The sequence below is a fragment of the Arvicanthis niloticus genome, chromosome 1, assembly GCF_011762505.2.
Source record: "Arvicanthis niloticus isolate mArvNil1 chromosome 1, mArvNil1.pat.X, whole genome shotgun sequence".
In the NCBI taxonomy this organism is placed as follows: Eukaryota; Metazoa; Chordata; class Mammalia; order Rodentia; family Muridae; genus Arvicanthis; species Arvicanthis niloticus.
Window position 1 is genome coordinate 52658820 of NC_047658.1, and position 25005 is coordinate 52683824.

General features: G+C 49.6%; 1 protein-coding gene across 2 annotated transcripts in view; it reads left to right on the forward strand.

Annotated features, from left to right (window-relative positions):
• Window positions 1-1860: 1860 nt before the first annotated feature.
• The window catches only part of Alpk3 (alpha kinase 3), a 47114-nt gene continuing 23969 nt past the window's right edge, over window positions 1861-25005 (forward strand). The window contains exons 1-5 of one of the 2 annotated variants that reach the window (XM_034515604.2): window positions 1861-2083; window positions 8134-8172; window positions 11960-12081; window positions 21695-21812; window positions 22386-23688. In XM_034515604.2, the coding sequence (XP_034371495.1) occupies window positions 1941-2083; window positions 8134-8172; window positions 11960-12081; window positions 21695-21812; window positions 22386-23688 (1725 nt within the window). In that variant the 5' untranslated portion in view covers window positions 1861-1940. The remainder of the gene's footprint in view (window positions 2084-8133; window positions 8173-11959; window positions 12082-21694; window positions 21813-22385; window positions 23689-25005) is intronic. The other variant, XM_076936780.1, reaches the window with a different exon arrangement.

The window sequence follows — 25005 nt, forward strand, 5'->3', positions numbered from 1 at the left end:
TTTCTAAAATCGCGTCCAAGTCCTGCTTCCTTCCTAACCAGATCCCCAGGTAGAGCTCCTTACTGGATTTCTTTATGCTTACAGTGTCTTATGTGTTAGTCTGTCCAGTTATATTGTAAGCGTCTTTGAGGCCCAAGATCATGTGACCCCAACTGGCAAATATTTAAAGGCTGGCACTGGGGCTGGAGGAATCTTAACACACACACATCTCATCTCCAGAGACCCAAGAACCAAGATGAATGGACGGTGGGGGGCGGTGCTCACAATACAACTCCTCTGTCTAAGGCGTCTAAGGCTCAGGGATCATTGTTGAAGACGGAGTAGGGAGATTGTAGGAAGGAGAAATTTCTGTAACATTGTATCTTCTAGAAATGTCAGATATTATACACATGAAGTCTCACCAACATGGCTGCCTGAATATGACCTGAACAGGGATGATACATGGAACAGGGAAAGCTCACAGGGCCTCAATCCTAGACAAAGAGCTACAGGCCACTAGGAATGCTGGGAGCCAGCAAGGTGGTCTTCCCCGGGAGAGCACACCAACTGCTTATCCAGTACCAAATGGTCAGCCTGAAAATGTATACACAAGTAACATTATACAGACTGAGCAGGTTGTATTTATGTATTTAGGAATATAAATGTGTGTGTGTGTGTGTGTGTGTGTGTGTGTGTGTGTAGCAACAATTAAACAAATATGTGTAACAACAATTAAAGAAAAAGAGGCTAAGAATTTGAAATAGAGCGAGTGGGAGAGCAAGGGAGAGTTTAGAGTCAGAAAAGAAAAGATAGAGAAATGATGTTAATTAAAAAAGAAAAAAAGTTTCTTCTGCTAAGCAGATCTGATGACCCGAGTTTGATCCCCAAGTCCTTTATGGCAGAAAGATGGGAGAAACTCCCATTAGCTGTCCTGTTGTCCAGGACTATTTTCCAAACCAAACTGACACCATCTTCATAAGCTCAGCCATGTCTGCTGACCATCAAAAGATCGTCTCAACTGGGCTCATTGACTATGGCTTTTCCTTCAGAAAAAAGGGGTGGAGAGGATCAAGGGACCCTCACCCAAGTAGTCAGTCACTCCTCCCAACTGGTTGAATACATTTTTTTTTTTTTTTTTTTTTTTTTTTTAAGGAATGTTTTGGTAAGTTAGGAATGACGGCACACACCTGTAGTCTCAGCACTTGCCTTGAAGCCAGGACTGAGAGAGAGAATAAACAAATATTTTGGTGAAGGTTAAAATAATTGGCACAGGTTAGGTCTGTGGTCAGGGACAAATAAATCCACTGTGGTCACTCCCAAAAAGTAAGCACCAGGTTTAAGCTGTTCTTAACAGCTTGCTCTGGAAAAGTTTGAAGGATAGAATTGTTTTTCTAAGCATTAGGACTTGGCCCGGTTTCCCCTTTCCGTCCTTAGGAAATGGAGCCTTAAGGGGTGGAAGAGGTTGGATTATTCTCGAAGCTTTTGATGAGCCACTAATCCATGCTAGATACTCGTAAGAGTTTTGGGGAGACACAGAATGTGTACCCAGGAATCTTGGGCTCCTTTGGATAGAAGGAAGTCACTGATAGAGGTGACAGAGTATGTGTAAGTAGTGGCCCAAAGACCACTGGCCGGTGGCCGTCAGTGTGGCCCCTTTCAGGATCTATCTTAAGCGATCCTTCCCTGGGAACTCTTTGCTACCCTCTTTCTACGTGTTTCTCTGAAAACTGGAAGGGAGCCAGAAGAAAGTTGTGGGGAGGCTGGGGGTTCTAGGAACCCTTTCTTTCTGTCTCAGGGTCGGCATTCACTGCGTTTCTCTGCAGGCCTCCCTGGCTCAGTAGCCGGGCTAGACCGGGGGAGGGACAGCAGCAGGTGACAGCAGCCCCGGCTATAAATAGGGGTGCACGTCAGCGTCGGGCAGGAGCCGGGGCTGGAGGCAGGGGCTGCGGTCGCGCAGGGCCATGGGGTCGCGGAGGGCCACGGGCCGGGGCTGGGGCCTGGGTGGTCGAGCAGGAGCCGGTGGAGATGGTGAGGACGACGGGCCAGTGTGGACTCCCGGCCCAGCCAGTCGCAGCTACTTGCTCAGCGTGCGGCCGGAGGCTAGGTGAGTCGCCCAGGGTCCTGGGTTGCCCCAGGCTGCTCTATCCCTTGGGTGGTGGCCGGGTGTGGCCAGGCTCTCAAAAGCACTCCGAAACCTGGAGGCCTGGGTGAAGCCTGTACCCTCAAACTTTCTCAACCCTAAGGCCCTGAGCTCTGGCAACAGAACTAGGCCAGAAGGGACCCGCATGGTATCCTTTTGACCCCTTGAGGGCTTGAGGTCCGAGAGGAGAAAGTCTCTGTTTGGGGTGATTTTACAGGGGCCCGAAGGCTTTCCTTATCTCCCTCACCCACACCAAGCTACTCCCAGGGCTGAATTCCACAGTTAGTGATAAGGAGATCCAGGGTGGCTGAAATTCTTCAGCTTCAAAGGAGGGGAAGCTTCTGTGGGTGGGTGTTGGGGAGCCAGCAGAGGCTGTTCAGCTCTAGTTCCTCCCCTGGGCCTAGGGCTTTGGCCTTCCAGCTCTGTGTTGTGTCTGGTTGAGAGGAAAGGGTGCCAGGAGGTGGCTGTTGGCCCTGTCTGGGGAACCAGGGAAGGATCTAGGGCTTGAAGCTCTGAGGGAGTCAATTGCCTTGCCCAACAGAGACCCAGTAGGGGTTGAGATGCCACTGGAGGGGTGGGAGTAATGAACCCTTTATTGGCCTCTTGCAGTGAGAGAAGTTTGAAGCCTTTGTTTTAGGAACTATGTTATTCCTAGTTGCAAAGGATCCACAGAGAAAAGGCAAGCTTTCCAAAAGACACTCTAAGATGCAGACACCCAAGAACTAGTGCATTGCCCTGGAGACAGAAACTTCTTGCCCTTTGTGGGCAGCTCAGCTTCCCTCTTCTCTTGAACCCATTTTCTAAAAGGAAATGTAACAGAGTGGGCCTTGGAGGAAGCTAACTTCTATGCACCAGAATTTGGCTTGTGTAATGTGCTTCTCTGAGACACTATCTACAGACTTCTGCTCTCTGCTAAAAAAAAAACAAAAAAAACAAAAAAACAAAAAACAAAAACAAAAACAAAAAAAACCCCAAAACAGTAACAACAGCAACAACAAAAAACAAAACCCAAACTACAAATATAGGCACCGATGATAGTCAGGAAAAGCCCTGTGCACTTTCTCCTGGATTGACTGAGTCCTATTGACCTTGGAGTTGGAAAAGTTCAAATGTAACCGGAACCTGTTTCTGCATAAAACCTGGCAAATGGTGTCACGTGTGAGGGGCAGGCCTGAGGGCTGGTTCTGTGACTAAGTGAGACTCAACCAGGCTCCTGGGTTGCTGGGGGTTGTGGTAGGGCACCATTTCTCCAATCATTGGCTCTGTGGAACATTGCAAGGGAATGTGGACATTTATTGAAGTCCTTAGTGAAGCTGCCGCCTAGTGAGAGCCTCATGCCTCTCACTTGTCTCTGTGACTTATCGCTTATCTCACTAGGCTAAGTGACTTATCGGGGCATTGCTTCTTTCTGTATTTGGGTAGAAGAGGAAGCAGGATTCTTCTTGGAGATGTAGCAGTGGAGGGAGGGAAGAAAGGATGGTTTGAAAGCCAGGCAGAAGGGAGTAGGTTCTGGGCTGTTAGGAACAAGGCTGGAGGCTTGCACTTGGGGCTGCTTCCTGGCTGAGCAGGAATATTTATATAGTGTGCCAGCCAGAGGATGGGAAGTAAAAAAAAAGTTTGCCTGACTTGAGTCCTTGGACCTTAACAACGATGCTGGTAGAAGGCTGTTCTTGATGGGTGTCTGAAGGCTCCGGACAGGAACAGTGGGAGAGAGGATTTTCTAGTCTTGCAGTTGGGACAGTTTCCCCTGTACTTTTCCACCTCCTGCCAACTGACTACAGATACTACAGACCCCAATGGGTCCTGACAAGATCAGCCAGGTTTGCTTGGCTTCTGGAAGAGCTTATGGTCAAAAAGGATTGTGAAGTGGACTGAGCTCAGGCTGGGGGTGGGACAGTATCCCCAATTATGGAAAGGTCTGACTTGTGTTGGAGGAGGGAGCTGCACAGTCTGCTACCCCTCAAATGATTGACTGCCTGTAGAGGTGGAGAGAGCCCAAGAAACAAAGAAAAAAAGGGGTCCCTTAAGGACTTTACTGGCCCTGTCCAGCTCCAGCCCAGGGTCCTGGCTGAGAGGCGAGTTCTGCCCTTCTTCATTTTAGATCCAACATATTCTGGGTCTGCCTTTTTTGTAGCTCTCCTGTGGAGCTCTTTTTGGTTTTGTTGCTGCTGTTGTTGTTATTGTTGTTTGTTTCTTTGTTTTGAGGGACAAGGTTTCTTTGTGTCAGCCTTGCTGACCTGGACCTCACTCTGTAGACTAGGCTGGCCTTGAACTCAGAGAACTGCCTACCTTTGCACCCCAGAGTGCTTGGATTACAGGCGTATGTCACCACCACCTGGCTTGCTGTGAAGCTCATTTATTTATTTATTTATTTAAATATTTATTTATTTATTTTAAAGATATATGTATTTATTTCATGTATGTGAGTACACTGTCCTGTCGCTGTCTTCAGACATACCAGAAGAGGGCATCAGATCCCCATTACAGATGGTTGTGAGTCACCATGTGATGGCTGGGAATTGAACTCAGGACCTCTGGAAGAGCAGTCAGTGCTCTTAACTGCTGAGCCATCTCTCCAGCCCCACTGTGACGCTCTTAAGGGGTCCTTCTCATGGGGGTTTCCCTGGGGGCTATGGACAATTGCCATGTGGGTGGAGCTCCAGAGTCTGTATGTGTCCCACACTTTCTGCCTGCCCCATGGTCCTTAGAGAAGTTTCTAGTAGTATTTCAGTTCAGGGATACTCAGGGCTCATGTAGGTCCGAGGCAGATACTCCCCCTTGGCTGTCGTAGTCCTATCTGATAGACAATCTCTTTGCTCATCCAGCTGTGAGGAGCTGACTCCTCAAGGAGCATAGCTCCTAGGTAGGCTAAGTACTGTAAAGAATCAAAGTTAAGAGTAAGCAATAATAACTGACCAGCTTATGTGTGACACTCAGAAGTTGTTAAGTCCCTGGACTCTTGTTTCACGAAGGCCCTGCTACTGTCAGCCTCATGGGAATAGGAGGCCGTGACGTTGCTTCTGACTGCTTTGAAACGACCTCTGCTGTTCCTTTTGGGTAAGGCAGGTTGTCTAGGGTGTTAGGGAAACTAAGGCATTGGGCCAGAACTTTCTGGAAACCTTTTATGTACCAGCATAGATGGAAAGCAGCCAGATAGGAGGCCCCCAGCTCCTATGCCTGTCCCTGTTCTTCTAGACTTATTCTTTCTGAGCCCCGAATTCCTATTCTGCAATAGAAGCTTAAGAAATCTAAAACCCTTCAGCTCCAACATTAGCTGTCTCTAATGCTCTTGGCCCACCCTACCCTCCACAAACCCAGAAGCTTCACTGTTCCAGATTAGTCAGCCAGGCCCCAACAGACCTGCCTTCTGATGACCGGTGCCTGTCCGGTGCCTGTATGAGCCTTAGATTCTGCCTGTACAATGGCTTAGCCTCTAAAAGAGTTTACCTGATTTTCCAGAGAACACAAGATTTGGTTCCCAAGATTCAGGTTGGGCCTCTCACAACTGTATGTAACTACAGCTCAAGGGATCTGATGTCATCTTCTGGCCTCTGATGGCATCTGCACACATTTGGGCATCCTCCCCACCCCATACACAGAACTAAAAATAATATAAATCAGGCTAGAGTGATGGCTCAGCACTTAAGAGCTGCTCTTTCAAAGGACCTAGTCTCAGTTCCCTGCACCCACACTTGGTAACTCCACTTGGTAACTTGGTAACACACCTGTAACTCCAGCTCTGGGTGATCTGATGCTTCTGTCCTCATAGGGCACCTGCCCTCATGAAGCAAACACACACACACACACACACACAATTTAAAAATAATAAAAACAGACCAGATGGTGGTAACATATGCTTCCAGCACCCAGGAGACAGAGGCTGGTGGACCTCTGTGAGCTCAAAGCCAGCCTGGTCTACAGGGATAGTTCCAGGACAGCTAAGGCTACACAGAGAAACCCTGTCTTGAAAGATCTAAATTAATTAGTTAAGTAAGTAAAAAAAAAAAAAAAGTTAAAAAAAATAAACCCTAACAAACGAACATGCAAGGTGAGGGTTGACTGACAGCGGGGCCAGGAAGCCAAGCTGCAGGAAGAGACTGAACAGCGTGGAGAGGACTTACTGTCTTGGTTCAGTCACTTGCCCACGTGGGGGTGGAACCTGCCATTTTCCGTTGTAAATTAGAAAACTGGCCCAATGCCTCTCCTTCCGAGGGAGGAGGTCCAGACTCAAGGGGAAATCTCTCAGTTCCAAGGAGAGGGACAAAGGTAGTTTGTGGTCAGGGAAGGCTAGAGTTGGCCAGTACCTCAGAACTAAGGGAGGTTGTGCCCACACAGATTTTTAAGGCTCCAAACAAAAGCGCCTGCAGTGTGTGCCCCTTTCCTGACTTTTCTGGAACAGCAGCTCCCACTGGGGGGCGGGACCCATCCTGTTTGAGAATGCTGTTCCTTTCCTCCTCCTCTGCCGCCTTCTCTCATAAAAACAATCATGATTGCCCATTGTATAGGTAACACTATGTTTTTGTAGCTTCTATAGCTACAAAGACCTAGATAGATATGAAGGCTGTGTGAGCAAGAGTTAGCTGAGCAGAAGGGAGACAAGAAATGGCAGCCTTCGGTGTGGCCTTGCCAGTTAGGGATGGGCTTGGCTGCAGTAGAACCTGGATGTTGGGAGAGATTGTAAGAAGACCAGGGAGGATCTTACTTGTTGACGCCGAGTTGAGTCTGGCCATACTTGCAGTAGGCATACTGCAGCGTTTTCTACAGAGTAGTGTGTGAAGCCAGCTATGGTGGTGTACGCCTGTAATCTCAGCACTCAGGAGGCTGAGGCAGAAGGATCACTGGGAATTCAAAACCAGTTTTGGCTATGCAGTAGGTTTGAAGCCAGCCTGGGCTTCGTGAGACCTTGTCCTCCCAAACCAACCAAACAAGCAAACAGAGTAACAAAAATAAAACAAAACCCAAACAACAACCCTATGAGGGATCATTGATGAGGGGGGCTGTTACGTATGGAGCTGTCTAATTTCAGATCCGAGCACAGTAGCAAGGAGAGAATGTTAGAAAAAGAGAAAGAAGTGTTGATTGGATTTGTAGGACAGAGGAAGAGTTCAAGATGGTGGGCCTGGAGCTTAGGAATTTGGAAGAACTCTGGTGGCATCCAAAAAACCCATGCTCAATGGGGGAAAAGAGGGTGGGTTATCGAGAGATAGGGTCATGGGCTTTCCTCAGTGCCAGCAAGCAGACTTAGGGTGCTATAAAGAAGAGTGAAGGGGTGAGCATGGATGGGGTGGCTCTCGCCATCTTCCAAAGACCTGAGTTCTACTGGAGGAAGAGGTCAAAGATGGCTCACACCAAAGGGCTGGTGCTCCATTACGTGTGAGTCTCCCTCCCCAAAGGAGGATGCAGGCTCTAGTCTGTGCCCCAGGTCTCTATGCAGGATGGGGTGCTGGATCAAGGGAGCTGGGTGTCTCTAGCTCCTGCTGAATTAACTGCTTGATGTCCCTCCTCTTCGCCTCCCAGCTGGTTTGCCTTGCTCTTTAACCAGACTTTAACATATTAATGGTGAGTGTTCTCCAAGCCACCTGTCTGTGCTTGGGGATTTCCAGGAATGCTGCTGTTTTTTCTCAAAGGCAAGAACTGAAGCAGCAGCTACCCAAAGGGGGTGGGAGGGGGGCAGGGGGCAGGGGGCAGGGGGCAGGCATCCCTCTGGGGAAAGAGACTCATGCCTGACGTATACCTTTCTCTCAAAGCACAGCCCCCAGGGACCTCCATCCTGCCTAACAGATTTCCTGGACTCCGCTGCACTTACCGAGCTCTCAGTGTCAGATAGATTGGTGTCCAGCGGTGAGGACACTTGCTGCTAACAGGAGCCGCCAACTAAGACAGCTGGTCCCTTTTAATAGAAAGGCCTCTGGGTCTCAGATGATGGCTGATTAATACTCTGTGACTGTTGTTGATTTTGCCTCCTCCTCTCCTTGCTTTTGGGCCTAATGGTTCCATTTACTGTTTTTGCTTAGCTTATCAAGCAACCGGTTGTCTCCCCCCAGCTCTGGAAGGTAAACGCACACTGCATTACATTCTCCAACTGCTTTTAAGAGGCCTTGAGAGGCCACTGGATGACTGCTCGGTACACTAACCAGGCTGCATGGGGTGGAGGGAGGTCTGGATGGTGGTGGGGAGGGCGTAAGAGGGTACTCACATGGGCAAGGGTTGCACAGGGACCAGGGTTGATGCTTGCATGGGCCTGGGACTCAGGAATAAAAATATGGGCAGGAACTGCTGAGATGCTTGCAATGATAGCCCTCTGCCTTTGGAATGGACATCTTGGGGATGGAACAGGCAGCCACCAGCCACAGGAACCCTGTGCCTGGCTTTGAACACTTTATTCATCTTCCTGTGGTAGTGGCCCCTGCCTTTTACATGTTTCCTCTGCCACCCTGTAACTTCATCTGACACCTTCTCTTCCTTTACGTTATTCTTTTCATTGACCCCTCTCCACCCTCAGCAACCCAGAACTCTGCAAGATCAGAGACCACCTTACTGTCCTGAGCATTCTCTGGGTCTGGGGACCCAGGTCAGAACCTGAGCAAGTCTGTGGTCAAGGTTTGCTGGCTGAAAAGTTGCCTTTTCACCTGCCAGGCTGGGGACAGCTCTCCAGCCCCCCTGAACTGACTATCAGCACCAGAGCAGGACCATATCCTGGCTACTTCTTACCAGTTGGGCCACATCCCAGAATGGGAGATTTGAGAGAGTTGGTTATGAGTATTTTTTTTCTCCCCACACAGAGAAAGATTTCTGACTAGCCAACTGGTTTCTGAATAATTCCTCATGTTTTCAGACATGATTAGTTAGATCTTAGCTAATGTGGCTGACGGGGGTGAACACAAAGGAAACTTGGTGGGGGAGGAAGAGAGGATAGCTCACATGATTCAGAGTGATGTGTGGAAGTGCCAAGAGAGAGGGGTGGGTACTCACAGGAAGGCAAGTAGCACACCTCATGGCAGGGTTAGGCTCCTTTGAAATCATTGAAACCAACGATTCTGGGATCCTTTCAAGATATATATTAGCCCATGATCTCATTACCAAATCATGGAACTGGAAGGACTTGGAAATGTGATGGTTGCAAAGACCGTTACCAGATGTGTGTGAATTTTCAGGTTTCTCAGGTGCCTGGATGGGTTATACCTGGAGTCTAGTTCACAACAGAGTGGAGGACAGGGACAGAAAGCTGTGGCAACCAGAAGCCATGTGGTGGTCAACAGAACAGGACAATATAGGTTGGCTTTCCCTGACCCAGCCTGGTCTACTTAGAAAGTTCCAGGCAGCCAGGGCTACACACTGAGACCCTGTCCCAACAAACAAAAGTCCCAGAGAGTAAGACAGGGTAGCTCCTCAGCAGCTCAAGGCTCTCATTTGGCTTTCAAGCCTGATGATCGACCTCTAGAACACAGGTAAAGGTGAGGGAAAGAGAACCACAAGTTGTCTTCTGATTGCCACATGTGTGCTGTGGGCCACTTAGGCCCTTCTCCCCCCTTCCCCAGTCTCATATTCTCTCTCTCTCTCTCTCTCTCTTTCTCTCTCTCTCTCTCTCCACACACACACACACACACACACACACACACACACACACACACACACTTACTCTTGCTCTCTCACACAAAGTAAATAAAACCCCAAGTTTGCATCAAACAATAAAGATTTTTAGCAGCTGAACTATATTTAGCTTAGAATTTTCTAGAAAGTTCTCCAAAATCAGAAATTGGTATTAGTATCACAGCAACAAGAAACATTTTCAAATCAGGTGCAGTGTTGCATGTGTTTAATTCTAACACGTGGGAGGCAGAGACAGATGGATCTCTGTGAGTTTGATGCCCGTCTTGTCTACAGAGTGAGTTCCTGGATAGCCAGGACCACATAGAGAGATTCCGTCTTAGGAAGAGGAGAAAGAGGAAGAGGAGGAAGAGGAAGAGGAGGAAGAGGAAGAGGAGGAAGAGGAAGAGGATGAGGAGGAGGATGAGGAGGAGGATGAGGAGGGGAGGAAGGGGAGGAAGAATTTGAGAAAAGGTGTCAGACGAAAGAAAATGGAAGTGGAAGAAAAAAAAACAAACACTTGAAACATTTTTAGGGTTGTAAATCACAGGTATTTGGAAGGCTGAAGCAAGTAGATCACAAGTTCTAGACTACATATCAACCTACTGTCTAAAAAACCACAAACAAAACCCAACAAACAAACAAACAAAAACCAAAGAAAAACATTTCCAGATGTTACATTCTGAATGTTCGGAGAGTTGATAGTCTAGCTACCAAGCTATTTCTAAATGACTTAAAAGGGAAAGAAAGGCGCTGACTCTCCGTGAGAGGATGCTGCCAAGTGCACCTTGTAAACCTGGCCCAGTCCTCAGGTATATGAGAAGGAGATCTTCATCCCGGGTGGACCTTAAGGGGAGGACTCTGGCTAACTCTCCAAATGCCCGGGGTCCTGCATTCCTAGACACCACCAATGCAGAAGTCTTACTTGATTCAAAACACTTCCTGAGATGCAAACTTTCTCAAGTACAGAATGTTTACAGGAAAGATGCATTGAGCATGGTGCCTTCTCTCTGCAAAGTATGTAGGGTCATACACTGTTTACTTGTGTGCCCTCACCTCTCACTTTGTACCTGGTGGAGAGTGGTGGGCAAGTAAATATGGCTGGGGGGGGCTCCACCCCTTCCTTTGAAGTCCAGAGAAAGGCAGCTTGGAGTGATTCGTCTTTCTCCATGGTTCATTCTGCTTCTGTTGATGTTTCCCCTCACGGTCCCAGCTGCTGCTCACAAAGAGTATGTGCCTGGGGATGGGGGGGGGGGAGGGTTGGGCACGGTTTGTGCACCACACAACCTGGCTGTGTGATTGAGCTTCACGCCTGGGAATGCACTGTCTTTGCTGGCCCATGGAAGGGTTTGATGCTGAGGTCTGTTTCCTGTGCTCAGAAAGGAGTGGACTATAAGCCCTGAGGATTGTTGGTGAGTCTGGGGTAGACACAATAAGCCCACAGATACAGCTGAGGTCTGCAGGAAGGACTCAACCACAGGGAACCAAGAGTTCTGGCTTGTTCAGGAGTCAGACTGTGGCTCTGCAGTCCTGCAATTGCCAGGTTTGTTTTCAGTTCAGCAAGTGGTATCCATAGACAGAGCATAAGACCCACAACTGGCTTGCTAGTACCAACCCATTGCTCTGTGTGGCATCAAAATTCATTTGATAGTCCACAAAGTAGAGTCTCCGTCAAGGCCAAGGCCCTGGCATTGCCAGCTCATTCATCTACCACGACCTGTGCTCACAAGTGTTGGCACTTTTCTTCTGAGCCTGAGCTCTAGGATAGGGTTCTGTGCCTCTAGGACCTCAGAATCCTGGAGTGTTAGCTGACCTTTCCCCTGCTGATGTGTCTGCGTTGTGCTACGGATCCATCTCCAAGGCTTGACATATCACACGTATGTATGTCTACATGAATGTCTCTCTTACACTCGAGCTTCCCTGGAGGTGAAGATGGATTATGAAGCCAACTCCCCACCATATCCCAGTAAAAGTTTGATGGGCATGTATAGGATTGTACTCTGGTGTGCTTGGGAGCCTGCCCAATTGTCAACTACCTATTGTAATAGCCCTGGGTCAAGATTCCATTCAGTTCCTTAGTACCTCCTCCATCCTGGCCAGGAAGCCCAGGCATTCTTGAATAAAGATTTGCTCAGGTATGCCCAGGAACTTTGACTACAGGTGACTGACAAACATGGTAAGGCTTATGCTTGGCTCAGTAAGGCCAGAATGTGTTTTGTAGGGAGGGCTCTAAATGGTTTTTACTTCTCCTAGGAGCACCTTCTGCTCCATCATTGCTCAGCTCACAGAGGAGACCCAGCCACTGTTTGAGACCACACTCAAGTCCCGTGCTGTGTCCGAAGACAGTGATGTCAGGTTCACCTGCATTGTCACAGGTAATGACGCTATTGATATGGTCCCTATCAGGGTTCCTGCATAGAGCAGGGTCTTAGGAGGCTCGAATAGGTGTGGAGGAGAGGTGGGTTATGTGTATTAAACCAGTTGACTTTAGCTTTTTTCCCTCATTTTAAATCTCTGTGTGGGCTGGTGTCCCCTTCTGGAACCGTGTGTGTGTGTGTGTGTGTGTGTGTGTGTGTGTGTGTGTGTGTGCGTAGTCAGTTGGTAGAGTGCTACCTAGCATGCATGAAGCCCTGGCTTTTATCCTCAGCACCACATGAACCTGGCACAGTGGTTTCTGTCTGTAATCCCAGTACTTGGGAGGACAAGAAGATCAGAAATTTAAGGTCCTTCTTAGCTACATAATGAGTTTGAGGCAGGCCTAGGCTACATGAGACCCTGTTTTGAAAAATGGAAAACGAAGACAGCGAACTCCCAGGCTGTGCTCATCAAAGATTCCTCCCATCAAGTATACTCAGAGTGTTGATGACTGATCTTCGAAGCCATCTTTTGAACACCCCACTGAATAGTTGAACCATTTGTGACGAGGGAGTATCCAGCCTGAGAGGAAGCAGTGTGTAGTTACTCCAACTGTAGACCCTGGAGGCAGGCTACCTATCTTGGAACCCTCACTCCAACCCCCTTCTCAGGATATAGTGCTAAGCAGGTTGCGACCCCTTCACTGCATTACGAGGCTGAGTGGGTTAATGCCTGCATAGCCATTGGAATAGCACTTAGCACCCTGCAGGTACTTGCTGGTGTTTAGAAGCAAGACTACAACTGTTTGCTTTCCACTGAGTTCCCTGATGGCCTTTAAGTAGGAAGCCCTGTGACACCTTAGAAGCCAAGGTTATGAGTGCTGGGACACTGGCTCCAAGCTTGTTCCTTCCCCACGCCTCCCAGCACAGCTGCCCTCTGCCCCATCCCGACCTGCCCCGAGGCCTATTCACCTTCAACTGCACAGTCACCATTGCAAAGGGTCCAAGAACACATTGGTTTGTTTGTTTGGTGGTTTTTTTTTGTTTGTTTGTTTTGTTTTGATTTTTTGTCAGTTAGTCAAAGGCTTGGGTAGTTTCCAGATGTCACACTCCATGATCCTAAAGGGATTTGGTTAGCCCAGCCAAGTAAACAGCTTCTTTGGGATTGTTTTTTCCATGGGTAGTTGTCTCAATTACCAGGACACCAGCAGCAAATCTGCTAGAGAGACACCAGCTTCCCTCTACCCTTTATGTTGTGTGACATGGTGTGTTGCAACTGAATTCTTCCAAACCCCTGTGAAGTTCTATTGTTAGTCCAGCTTTGCAGAGGAAGAAGCTAGAAGAGGCTAGGTGAGCCACCTAAGGGGTGAAGAGCTGGTTGCTTTTCTCTTATGCACTGCCTCTGGCTGAGTCCCTGTGGCCCTGCCTCTGGCTGAGTCCCTGTGGCCCTGCCTCTGGCTGAGTCCCTGTGGCCCTGCCTCTGGCTGAGTCCCTGTGGCCCTGCCTCTGGCTGGGTCCCTGTGGCCCTGCCTCTGGCTGGGTCCCTGTGGCCCTGCCTCTGGCTGGGTCCCTGTGGCCCTGCCTCTGGCTGGGTATCCAGCACTACAGTACCAATGGTTTCTTAGAAAATAAGTTCACTCCGTGATTCCTCGTGTGCCACTTTATGTCGAATGTTCTTAATTATCTTTGAAAAAAAGTCAGGACTGGGGATGTAGTTCAGTTGGTAAGACCCTTGCATAGAATGTATGAGACTCTGGATTTGTCCTCCAGAGAAAGGTGGGGTCTTTCTGTGATTCCCACACTCTGCAGGTAGAGGCAGGAGGATCATAAATTTACAGTCATCCTTTGTTTCACAGCCAGTTTGGAACCATCTTGGGATGCATGAAGCCCTGTCTCCAAGAAAATGAAATTTTACTTTATTCAAGTAATACATGTCTGTACAGCAGTTTATTTCCACCACCAATCTGGGATTGTAGGCATGAGCTATCATTTCTGGGTTGTTGTTCCTGCTGCTCTTTGAGACAGGGTCTCACTATGCATCTCTGCTGGCCTGAGCTTTGTACAGACCAGGTGGGTCTTGAGTTCACAAGGATCTGCCTGTCTCTGCCTCCCAAGTTATTAATTATTGTCACTAATAGTAATTAAGAGTTATTAATCCCTCCCGAGTGCTGAGATTAAAGGCACACCCCTCCACACTCAGAGGTTTTGTTTTAGGAGAGGGTCTTAATGCATAGCCAGGCTGGACTCCAACTGGAGATCTTGCTCCAGCTCCTGAGTGCTGGGATTATAGGTGTGCACACACCACCAGGCCCAGCATTCTGCTTTTAAAGACATTTTAACCTCCCCTCTTCCCACTTCACCCTACACCAGTCTTGTGCCCTATGGGGGTTTTCTGGCTAGTTCTCAGTGTCTGCCTCTTCTAACTCAGGCTTGGCTCTGAGTGTGTTTCACTTTCTATGTGCCTGTACACTTCTTGTTTACAAAGTCCCATTTCTCTTGCTGCCTATTCTCCCTGCACGCCACCCCCCATCTCTCTATCTGTCTCTATCTGTCTCTGTCTGTCTCTCTGTCTCTCTTTGTCTCTCTCTGTGTCTGTCCGTGTGTCTCTGTCTGTCTGTCTGTGTGTCTGTCTGTCTGTCTGTCTCTCTCTCTCTCTCTCTCTCTCTCTTTGTGTGTGTGTGTGTGTGTGTGTGTGTGTGTGTGTGATGTATCTCCTTCGCCTTTGTTTTGCATGCTTATTCTGTTACCTAGAGGCCACTGCTGCTTTGCCTGACAGATGCCTTCTTCTTCCAGCCTGCTCCTGGGCCAGCCTCAGCACTTCCAGGAGAGTCCTTGCTCCTGCCTCCATTGCTCAGTTACTTTTCCATATTTCTTTCTCTCAGATTGTGGGATCTGTATGGACAGGGTGCATGTGGGACTTGCTGGTGCCTCTCTGGAGCTGCCACAGTATTCACTTGCCACATGACCTCCCTGACCCCTGGCCATGTTGATGACAAAATTAGCATCTTTTCCACTGGGCTCATCTCAGCAGCAGCTTGGGTGGGGCAGCGGCAGTATCTGCTGTGGGGACCTGTATGAGGAGCCTCAGGAAGAGCAGGCATTGGGTGTCATGGCTTCTCAGAAACAATGTGGACGTGCCAGACACCAGTTTGGTGTACAAAATCTTAGGCCATTTTGTTAAATACTCTCAATCTCCTCTTGGGAGTAAGTCTTTTCTGCTTCAAGCTCAACCCAAAGAAGCAATTGAAGAATTATTATTATTCTCTCTCTCTCTGTGTGATATATGTGTGCTGTGGTGTGTGTATGTATCTATGTGTATGATATGTGTGTGTATGTGTGCATGTGTGTGGCATGGTGTGTGTATGATATATGTGTGTGCATGTGTGTGTATGTGTGCATGTGTGTGATACGTGTGTGTACGATATATGTGCTATTTGTGTGTGCATGTGTATTGTCTTAGTCAGGGTTTCTACTCCTGCACAAACATCATGACCAAGAAGCAAGTTGGAGAGGAAAGGGTTTATTCAGCTTATACTTCCACACTGCTGTTCATCACCGAAGGAAGTCAGGACAGGAACTCACAGAGGGCCAGAACTTGGAGGCAGGAGCTGATGCAGATGCCGTGGAGGAGTGCTGCTTAGTGGATTGTTTCTCCTGGCTTGCTCAGCTTGCTTTCTTATAGAACCTAAGACTACCAGCCTAGGGCTGGCACCACCCACAATGGGCCCTCCCTCCTTGATCACTAATTGAGAAAATGCCTTACAGAGCGGGATCTCATGGAGGCATTTCCTCAAGGGAGGCTCCTTTCTCTGTGATAATTCCAGCTTGTGTCAAGTAAACACACAAAACCAGCCAGTTACATGTATGAGTGTAATGTATGTGAACATGGTTGCATACATATTAAAGCACATGTGGAGGTCAGAGGACAGAAGTCCTCTTCTTCCATCCTGGATGCTAGGGCTTGAGCTCAGGTCATTAGGCTCACACAGCACAGGTTTTTAACACCGAGCCCAAAGGAATAGTTATTTTTAAACGTGTGTGTGTGTGTGTGTGTGTGTGTGTGTGTGTGTCTGTCTGTGTGTCTGTGTGTATGTGTCTGTGTGTGTGTGTCTGTGTGTATGTGTCTGTGTGTATGTGTCTGTGTGTATGTGTCTGTGTGTGTGTGTCTGTGTGTGCCATAGTGTGGAGGTCAGAGGACTAGGGAATTGCTTCTATTTTTCCATTATGTGGGTCCCAGGGATGGAGACTCCAGTTGGCAGGCTAGGTAGGAAGCCACTTTATCAGTGAATTCATCTCATGGGCCTCAGGAGCAATGGGTTTCTGTTTTGTTTTGTTTTGTTTTGTTTTGTTTGTTTGTTTTTGTCCCTGTACCTCATGATGTCCAGTCATGGTCTCCTGCTGTAGAGCACCTAGCAACTGAGCCTGTGCAGTTGTCAGGGCTCTGGACAACCACAACATCCACACCTTCAGTCACTGTTGTTTCCCTCCCCATCCCGATCCCAAATCTCAGTTCATTCAGTAGCAGACTAGAAAGAGGTCACCATGACATCACCACGTGTAGGTTGTGGGAAAGGGGAGGGTGCCAAGATCTGGGGAGACAGCGCTAGACATCCAGTATCAGTTTGGAGGGGTTCCTGGTTATCAGTGGCTGAGACTGACCTCTGTGTGAGGCTGCTGCTGTCCCTGCTTGTCTTAGTAGAGGCAGAGTGATCACATCAGTTACTCTTCCTCCCTGGGAGAAGCACTCCTTCCCCCAACAAAGGTAGGATGTGTCAGCCCTGACTCTGGGACCTTGTCGGGCAAGAATGATGCTTTCCCACTGGTTAGAGCCTTGTCCTGGTGAGGAAGATTCAGCTGTAGCAGGGGAGCAGGGAACTGGCTGTTCCAGGAGAGAAACCCCTGCGGACATGGAGCTGGAACACAAGACCTGCAGCGTTCTTTTCACTCACCATGGGAGAATAGAGACAGTGAGAGGATAGAGACACTGGGAGGATAGAGACACTGGGAGGATAGAGAGAGTGGGCCTATGCCTGGACAATCAGACTCCCTGCTCCTGCAGATCTCTTTAGGCTGAAGTGCTACTGTCTGAGACTGCTCATCTCTGCGCAGTGCAGTGGACTCCCTCCTCCACTCTCCTCAGCTCTGGGGTACACTCTATGTTGGGGAGTGTATGAGCTTAGTCACATGTTGAGGTGGAAGAATGAAGCATTAAAGGTAGGCAGGTTGAAGCCAGGGACCTAATCTGTGGTAAGAACCATATTTCTTGTAAGGAAGGAAGGAAGGAAGGAAGGAAGAAAGAAGAGAAGAAAGAAAGAAAATCCTATTTGGGGGAAATAAGTCTAATATGATAACTTTTAGGTATAAAATGTTATACATTGACTCCAGAGTCCTCATTGCAAAGAATGTTGGAGAAGGGAGGTTTCTGTGTTAGGTGCCAGCCATCTGGCCCTGGGTAGTAATTCCCTTAGCTCCCATGGGGCTTGCTTTCCTCCTGTGTGAAGTAGGAATCACACCGATCACTTTATAGCAGAGTGAGATTTGAGTTCTGGCTGGTCTCTTTCTTCACTAGGTGACTTTTGCAGAAGTCTTAATTCATGAGCCTTGATTTCATTTTTATTTTCCTTACTTAAAAAAACCTTTACATGCCGGGCAGTGGTGGCGCACGCCTTTAATCCCAGCACTTGGGAGGCAGAGGCAGGCAGATTTCTGAGTTCGAGGCCAGCCTGGTCTACAGAGTGAGTTCCAGGACAGCCAGTGCTACACAGAAAAACCCTGTCTCGAAAAACCAAAAAAAAAAAAAAAAAAAAGCCTTTACATTTTTGTATGTATGTATGTATGTATGTATGTATGTATGTGCCAGAGTGTATATGTATAGCAAGTGTGTACCAGTGCCCACAGAGGCCTGAAGAGGGCATCAGTGTCTGTGGAACTGGAGCTCCAGGTGGTTGTGCACAGCCGTGTGGGGTCTGGGAACTGAACTCCAGGCCTCTGCAAGGACAGCTAACCCTCGGGGTTCCATTGATTGTACTGGGGATTGTACCTACATGCATGGAGTAGGTGAGGGTGGATGAGACATGCATGAAGACTGTTTCTCTCAGCTTGGCTGCTGGCACACAGTTAAGTGTTCTTTAGAGAATGTGAGCAGTTTGTGTTCAGAGGAGCCAGGGAAAATTCCTTTCTGAAAGTTCTCTTCAAACTCTAAACTCCTGTTTGTCTGACTCTGAGTTTCTTCAAACTGGAGTGGCTGGAAAGAGGCTGTGGGTGTCCAAGTTGGGTTCCCTAGGTAAGCCTGCTAGTTGTGAAACACACCATAGGCTGTGGAGGGTCAGGGAGAGCTACTACTGGCTCATGTTCTATTTGTAACTCTCACAGACAGAGCTCTCTCTCTGTCTCTCTCGCTCTCTCTCTCTCTCTCTCTCTCGCTCTCTCTCTGTCGGTGTGTGTGTGTGTGTGTGTGTGTGTTTGCGTGTGTGTAAAATGCGTGGAAGTATGTGTGGAGCCGGGTTAAGGACCTAGCCCTCTCGGGCTTTTGTGTATTTTTATAATATAGTTCACATTATCCAGGAAATAATAAGCATGTTCCCCAAATAAGTTTGTTTCAAAGGCATTCTTGTTATGAAGCCCTGAACTGACTGCTTGATCCCCACTATTGGCAGAATCACAGGGAGCTGGTTCCTGTGGCTCAGGCTCAGCTGTGTAGGCCACTCAGTGTCCTCCTTGCTGTCCCATGCCTTTGTCCCACTCCAGCCGCTCTGGACTGGAGGCTGAGGATGTCCTGGGCAGGTCATGAGGCAGAAGACTCCAAGGCCCTGGTGGGTGAGATCATCCCACAAGATGGTGAGAGCACCTGCACTGGCCCTGGCCACATGCACAGTGATGTAACCAAGGGCTTTAGCGCACAGTGGAAACACAGGGCTCGATTTACAGCCAGCACAGCCTAGTTTGTTCCTGGCCAAGCCAGCTGTAGCCCTGCCTCCCCTGCTCCCCACTGATGTTTGGGTTCCCTGGCTTGCCCTTTGCTCTTCCTTATATGCCTCGGCTGGGGTTCTCGTGCCAGGCTTGCCCTCCCCACCCACCTTGTGTTTGTTTCCTGTTCCCTTACTTCTTTACTTGCTCATCTGATGGACGTTATTGAGTAACCGCTATTGCGGGCACTGGTGTTGGTGATAGAGATACTGCAGTGAGCAAGGGATGGCTCCAGCCCACGTGGGTTTGGGGTCTAGTAGAAGGGATAGCCAAGGAGCTAAGCTATTACAGCGTCATGATTAGTGACAGGAAAGGGAGGTGCAGGTGACTGGAGGTATGCTCCCGTGTCTTCAGTGTTACTTGATCCAAGACCAAATCCCCAGCCAAGGAGCTCGCTTCCTTCTCTGGACCACGGGCTCTTCATACTGTTGATGTATTCATCGGTAAATATTTACTTATTGTGGATTGCATTACCAGGCACTATTCTAGGAACTGGGGACGCAGCAGTGAAGAACACAGATTCGTCCCCGCTGTCATGAAGCCGATATTCCATGATGGGCATGTCACAACAGACAGGGCACACACAAACTAACAAGCTCAATGTGTCGCAAGGCAGTGTGTTCTAGGAAGAAAGAAACAGGAAGAGGGATAGCAAGGCTGAGGGGAGAGAGCCCCAGGTTCATGCAGGGTGTTCGAAGGCCTCTGTGGGGAGGTTGGAAAGCCTCTGTGAGGAGGTAGACAGGAAGCAGAGCGGCACAGGATGTGGCCTCCTGTGCTGTGTTAGGGTGAGCCAGCAAGACTGAGGCGGGAGTGCAGTGCACAAAGGGGAGAGGAGGGGAGACCAGGCCACTGCAGTGACGGTGCAGTCAATGTGTGAGGTGGGACTCCTGGGTGCTCTGTGAGTGGGAGAGAATAGACTGATACAGAGGTTTCACTCTGCTTGTGGTGTTTCCAGTTGAAGAGAGGCCACAATGGGGCAGGGAGGCCAGCGGGGAAAGTCTCCCTGGTACCAAGTGGGGGATGAAGGTGATGGGGACTTGGCTTACAGGAAATGGTCAGATTCTGGATCTGTTCCCAAGGGAGAGCATGTAGGACTGTCTGACAGAATGGGTATGATGGGTATGAGGAGAAGAAAGAGAAAAGGAGGACTCGGGGCTTTGTCCTGAACCAGGCAGGGGGACGGATGTCCACTTACTGTGTGTGAATTGGCTTGGGATAAGGATACGGAGTTGGATGGGTCACTCCTGTTGCCTGTTAGGCCTTCAAATGCAGATATGAAGTCAATGTACAGGTCTCAACTGAGTTGAGAGGAGAAGGCTGGGCTGGAGATTCCAACAGTAGGGCTCCTTGTTGCTCCTTGATCAGCTAGAGCCAAGAATCAGCCAGCGATTTAGCAATGTGCGAGTCACAGGTGACCTTGATGGACAGGTGTGGTGCAGCAGAGGAAACAGGAGCAGAGCTGGAAGACGAGGGGAAAAGCTCCATACACGATTCCTACAGGCTCAGGCGCAGTGGCACACATCTTTATCCCAGCACTCAGAGGCAGAGGCAGGCAAGGCTGTATGAGTTCAAGGCTAGCCTGGTCTACATGGTTCCAGGATAGCAAGGCCTGCATAGAAAGACCCTGTCTCGAAAACAATAATAGGTCAAATGATGGTCATGCATACCTTTAATCCCAGCACTCTGGAGGCAGAGGCAGGTGGATCCCTGTGAGTTTGAAGCCAGCCTTGTCTCCAGAGTCTCTGGACTCCAGACTCCTGGTCTCCATTTCTAATTTCCACCGTGATTGGATTAGATTAGTTGCTTCACTGTACATTACTGGGACAGTCAGCTGTGTCCAGGGAAGCAAGAGGCACGTGATCAATCGTGGAGTTAGAAGCTCTGCTACATGGGAACTCAGGGAGTCCCCAAGGATGGGACTGAGAGACTCTTTAGTTAGCCTTGTTACAGTTACTGGGTGTGTGTGAATGGATGGTTAGGTGGGCCTGAAATGAGTGGATGGCTGGGCGGTGGTGGTGCTTGTCCTTAATCCCAACACTCAGGAGGCAGAGTCAGAAAGATCTCTGTGAGTTCAAGGCCAGGCTGGTCTACAGAGTGATTTCCAGGACAGCCAGGACTACATAAAGAAACCCTGTCTCAAACAAAACAAATGACTGGATGGCTGTGTGGCTGTGTGGCTGTGTGGCTGTGTGGCTGTGTGGCTGTGTGGCTGTGTGGCTGTGTGGCTGTGTGGCTGGGTGGCTGGGTGGCTGGGTGGCTGGGTGGCTGGGTGTTTTAGTTGTATTGTTGAAGGATGCACCTTAGGCATTTGGAATGAAAGCAGAGGTCACAGCAGTGATGGTGGTGGTGGCATCCTCAGAGAAGGCTTATGGGCAGAGTCCTTTGAGGGTACTGAATGGACGGCTATCAAAGGAAGCTTCTTACTCCCAGTCAGCAATTGCTGGTGATTCCTTACCCCTTCTACTAGAAAGCTAAGACGTCTCTTAGTTCTCTCCCTTCCAGTCAGAGGGGGGAAAGCTTCTGCTTTGACAGATCCTACTTTCTGAAGCTGAGCTGAGTGGCAGGGATGGTGCATCTGTCCAGCCTCTTCGGGCAGCTCAAAGCCCTGAGTCTCCTCTCACTGCTTTGGATCTCACTACTATTGTTCAATCTCTCACTTCCTCGTCAGGATACCCAGAGCCAGAGGTGACCTGGTACAAGGATGACATAGAACTGGACCGTTACTGTGGCTTGCCAAAATACGAGATCATTCATCAAGGCAACCGTCACACCCTGCAGCTGTACAGGTGAGGGAGAGGGGCCTGCATGGCTCTCTGCCCTCCTGAGGGCCCTGCGCTGGATCCCACCATCAGACGTGGAGTCAGCTGGGTGGAAATGCCCGGGCACTCTCCAGAGTTAGAGGGCAGGGCTCTGCTACTGAGTTGATGTACCTGGTGAACTGTGCTTTCTGCCAGTGTCTGGGATCTCCCCAGGCCAGGGCAGATGTGCTTCTGACAGCCACAAGTGAGTGCAACCAGAGGAGGCCCTGACCCTCAGAAACCTTTTCCATGAGGTCAGCAGCCAGGAAAAGCAACAGTGCCATCATTACTACTCTCGGGGCTGTGTTGGTCACCTGCTTCTGAAGGGAGCTCTTCTGGGCCCCAAGTCTAATCCCTCCTGGGACAGCATGACCTTGGTCAGCTGCCACCCTCTTGTGGCCTCAGTTTCCTCCATTGTAACTGAGGAAATTCATGATGCCTAAGGTAGGGCAGGACTTGGATTGGGAGGGAGCCTGTGGTCAATGCCAGAGACTCTGGCTGTGGGGAGGAGGGCTCTCACCTCCCAGGGGGAGAGATGGCGCCTCATGCTCCTACCTCTAGGTGTCGGGAAGAAGATGCTGCCATCTACCAGGCCTCTGCCCGGAACACCAAGGGCATCGTGTCCTGCTCAGGGGTCCTAGAGGTGGGCACTATGACAGAGTACAAGATTCACCAGCGCTGGTTCGCCAAGTTGAAACGCAAGGCTGCAGCCAAGATGAGGGAGATTGAGCAGAGCTGGAAGCATGGGAAAGAGGCTTCAGGAGAGGCTGACACACTTCGCAAAATCAGCCCGGACCGCTTCCAAAGAAAGCGCCGACTGAGTGGAGCGGAAGAGGCAGTCCTTTCAGCACCAGTCAGGGAAATGGAGGAAGGGTCATCAGCAGCTTGGCAGGAAGGAGAGACTGAGTCTGCTCAGCACCCAGGTTTGGGTTTGATCAACAGCTTTGCTCCTGGAGAGGCACCCACCAATGGGGAGCCTGCCCCAGAGAACGGGGAAGACGGAGAGCATGGCTTGCTGACGTACATCTGTGAGGTCATGGAACTGGGGCCTCAGAACACCCCTCCAAAGGAGTCTGGGGCTAAGAAGAAGAGGAAGGATGAGGAATCTAAACCAGGAGAACAGAAGCCAGAGCTAGAAAGGGCAGGAGGGAGCCAGTGCTCTTCAGAAAATGGCATCCCCAGTTCAGACAAGCCCAATTCCAGTAGAAGGGAGAAGAAGTCCACGGATTCACAGCCAGCTCAGACCCAGCCCAGAGGCAGGGTAGCACGGGCGCCTGGGGCTTCTGGAATAGAAAGCACCAGAAAGACGGCCTCTGTCCTGGGCATTCAAGACAAGATTCAGGACGTCCCAGCCCCAGCCCCAGCCCCAGCCCCAGCCCCAGCCCCAGCCCCAGCTCCGGCCCCTGTCCCTGTCCCTGAACCCACCCCTGTCCCAAGCCTCAGCTCAGAACAGGTGTATTTCTCTCTGAAGGACATGTTCATGGAGAGCACCCGGGCAGGCAGGTTCCAGGAAGAGGAAAAGCCTCCACCTCCAAGTACCAGAGTATCTGGAGAAAGTCCCTCAGGGAAGGTACCTGTTAAGGATAGAGAGGAGAAGGTACCTATGGTCTCTGGCCAGCCCACACCTTCCATGGTCCCCCCGCCAATTAAGCCTTTGAACAGGAAGAGATTTGCCCCTCCTAAATCCAAAGTGGAGTCAACTACCACCTCTTCCTCAAGTCAGACTCCAGAGTCTGTGGCCCAGAGCTTAGGGAAGGCCCTACCTCCAGTCCCTACCCAGGTCCCGACACCCCCTGCCCGACGGAGACACGGCACCCGAGATAGCCCCTTGCAAGGACAAACAAGCCACAAGACTCCAGGAGAGGTAAGTGTGGATATTGAGTGCGTAGAGGCTGCTCTGGGAAACTGACCTCATGGAAACTCTTGCTGTAAGGGCTTGGCAGCTAGTGAGTGGTGGGCTATTTATAGACGGGGTGGGGAAGGGATGAAGTGCCAGCCAGGAGCAAGGGGCCACAGGCATGGCCATATTCCAGATTGGAGCATCCAGGCAGCATAGCCTGACTATGTCTCTTTTTGTCTGAGAGAATAGAGATTCCTGGCTGAGGGAAGAGGGGGAAGATACTGTTCTGTGAAAGGAGGACGAAGGATAAGTAATCATACTGAGCTTCAGTGCTTCACGAGGGAGATGGGAGTGTTCTGGAGTATGTAGCAATATACACCATGCTGGCTAGAAGACTTGAAAACACTGTATGTTATAGGGCAGTGGCAGCAGACGCCTTTCATCCCAGCACTTCGGAAACAGATGCAGGCGGATCTCTGAGTTCCAAGACAGCCAGGGCTACACAGAAAACCCTTATCTTGAAAAAAACCAGAAAAAAGAAAAATACTGTACATTATAATCTAAGCACTTGGGAGACTTAGGCCGGAAGAGTGAGTCAAGGCCTAGGATATGTAGACCTCAAACAAAATCACCCCCAGAACCCTCAAAACTGAATGTCTGAGGGGTATTGGTTTACTCTGGTTTTACTTGATATGGTTTTGGGATACGGATTATCTCTGTACCTGGCTGGTAGCCCTTAGCAAGGTGTGATCTTTGGCTCGTAGTAACAGTCAAAATAGTAATTCATACCCACTCTGCAGACCGTTGCAAGAACTGCGTGTTTGGTAGGCATGGTAGGTGCACGTAAACTCAGTGTGGTGGCAGAAGGTGTACCACGGTGGCAGATGGGGGAAAGCTGGGAACAGGAGTCCGTCGTTTCTAGGGCACAGGTAGCCAAGAGGAAAATGTACTTGTGTGAGGAGGTAGAGGCAGATGGGGTTAGCAGCATGGCGCTTCAGAAGCAGGGTGCAGAGGATGAGAGGTGGCTAGGGTTTCCTGCTCCACAGGAGAGGGAGGGAAGATTCCCCTAGGGTTAAAGTGTTCCACCTTTGGTCAGTGTTAGCAGGTTAGCATTCCTTCCAGGCTCTGCCCAACGGTTACCTGGCAACATCCAGGTAGGCCTGGCTTGCTATAAAAAGGAATGTTTGGCCTCTTCCACTCTCTCTGACTCTTTTCTCTCTCTGACCCTTTCCTCTTGATCTGACCCCTTTCTCCCCCTCTCTCCTTCCCCCCTTCCCTGTCTACATGTGTTCTTGGCTGGCTCTCTTCTCTCTCTTCCTCTCCCTCTCCCCCCCCCCTCCA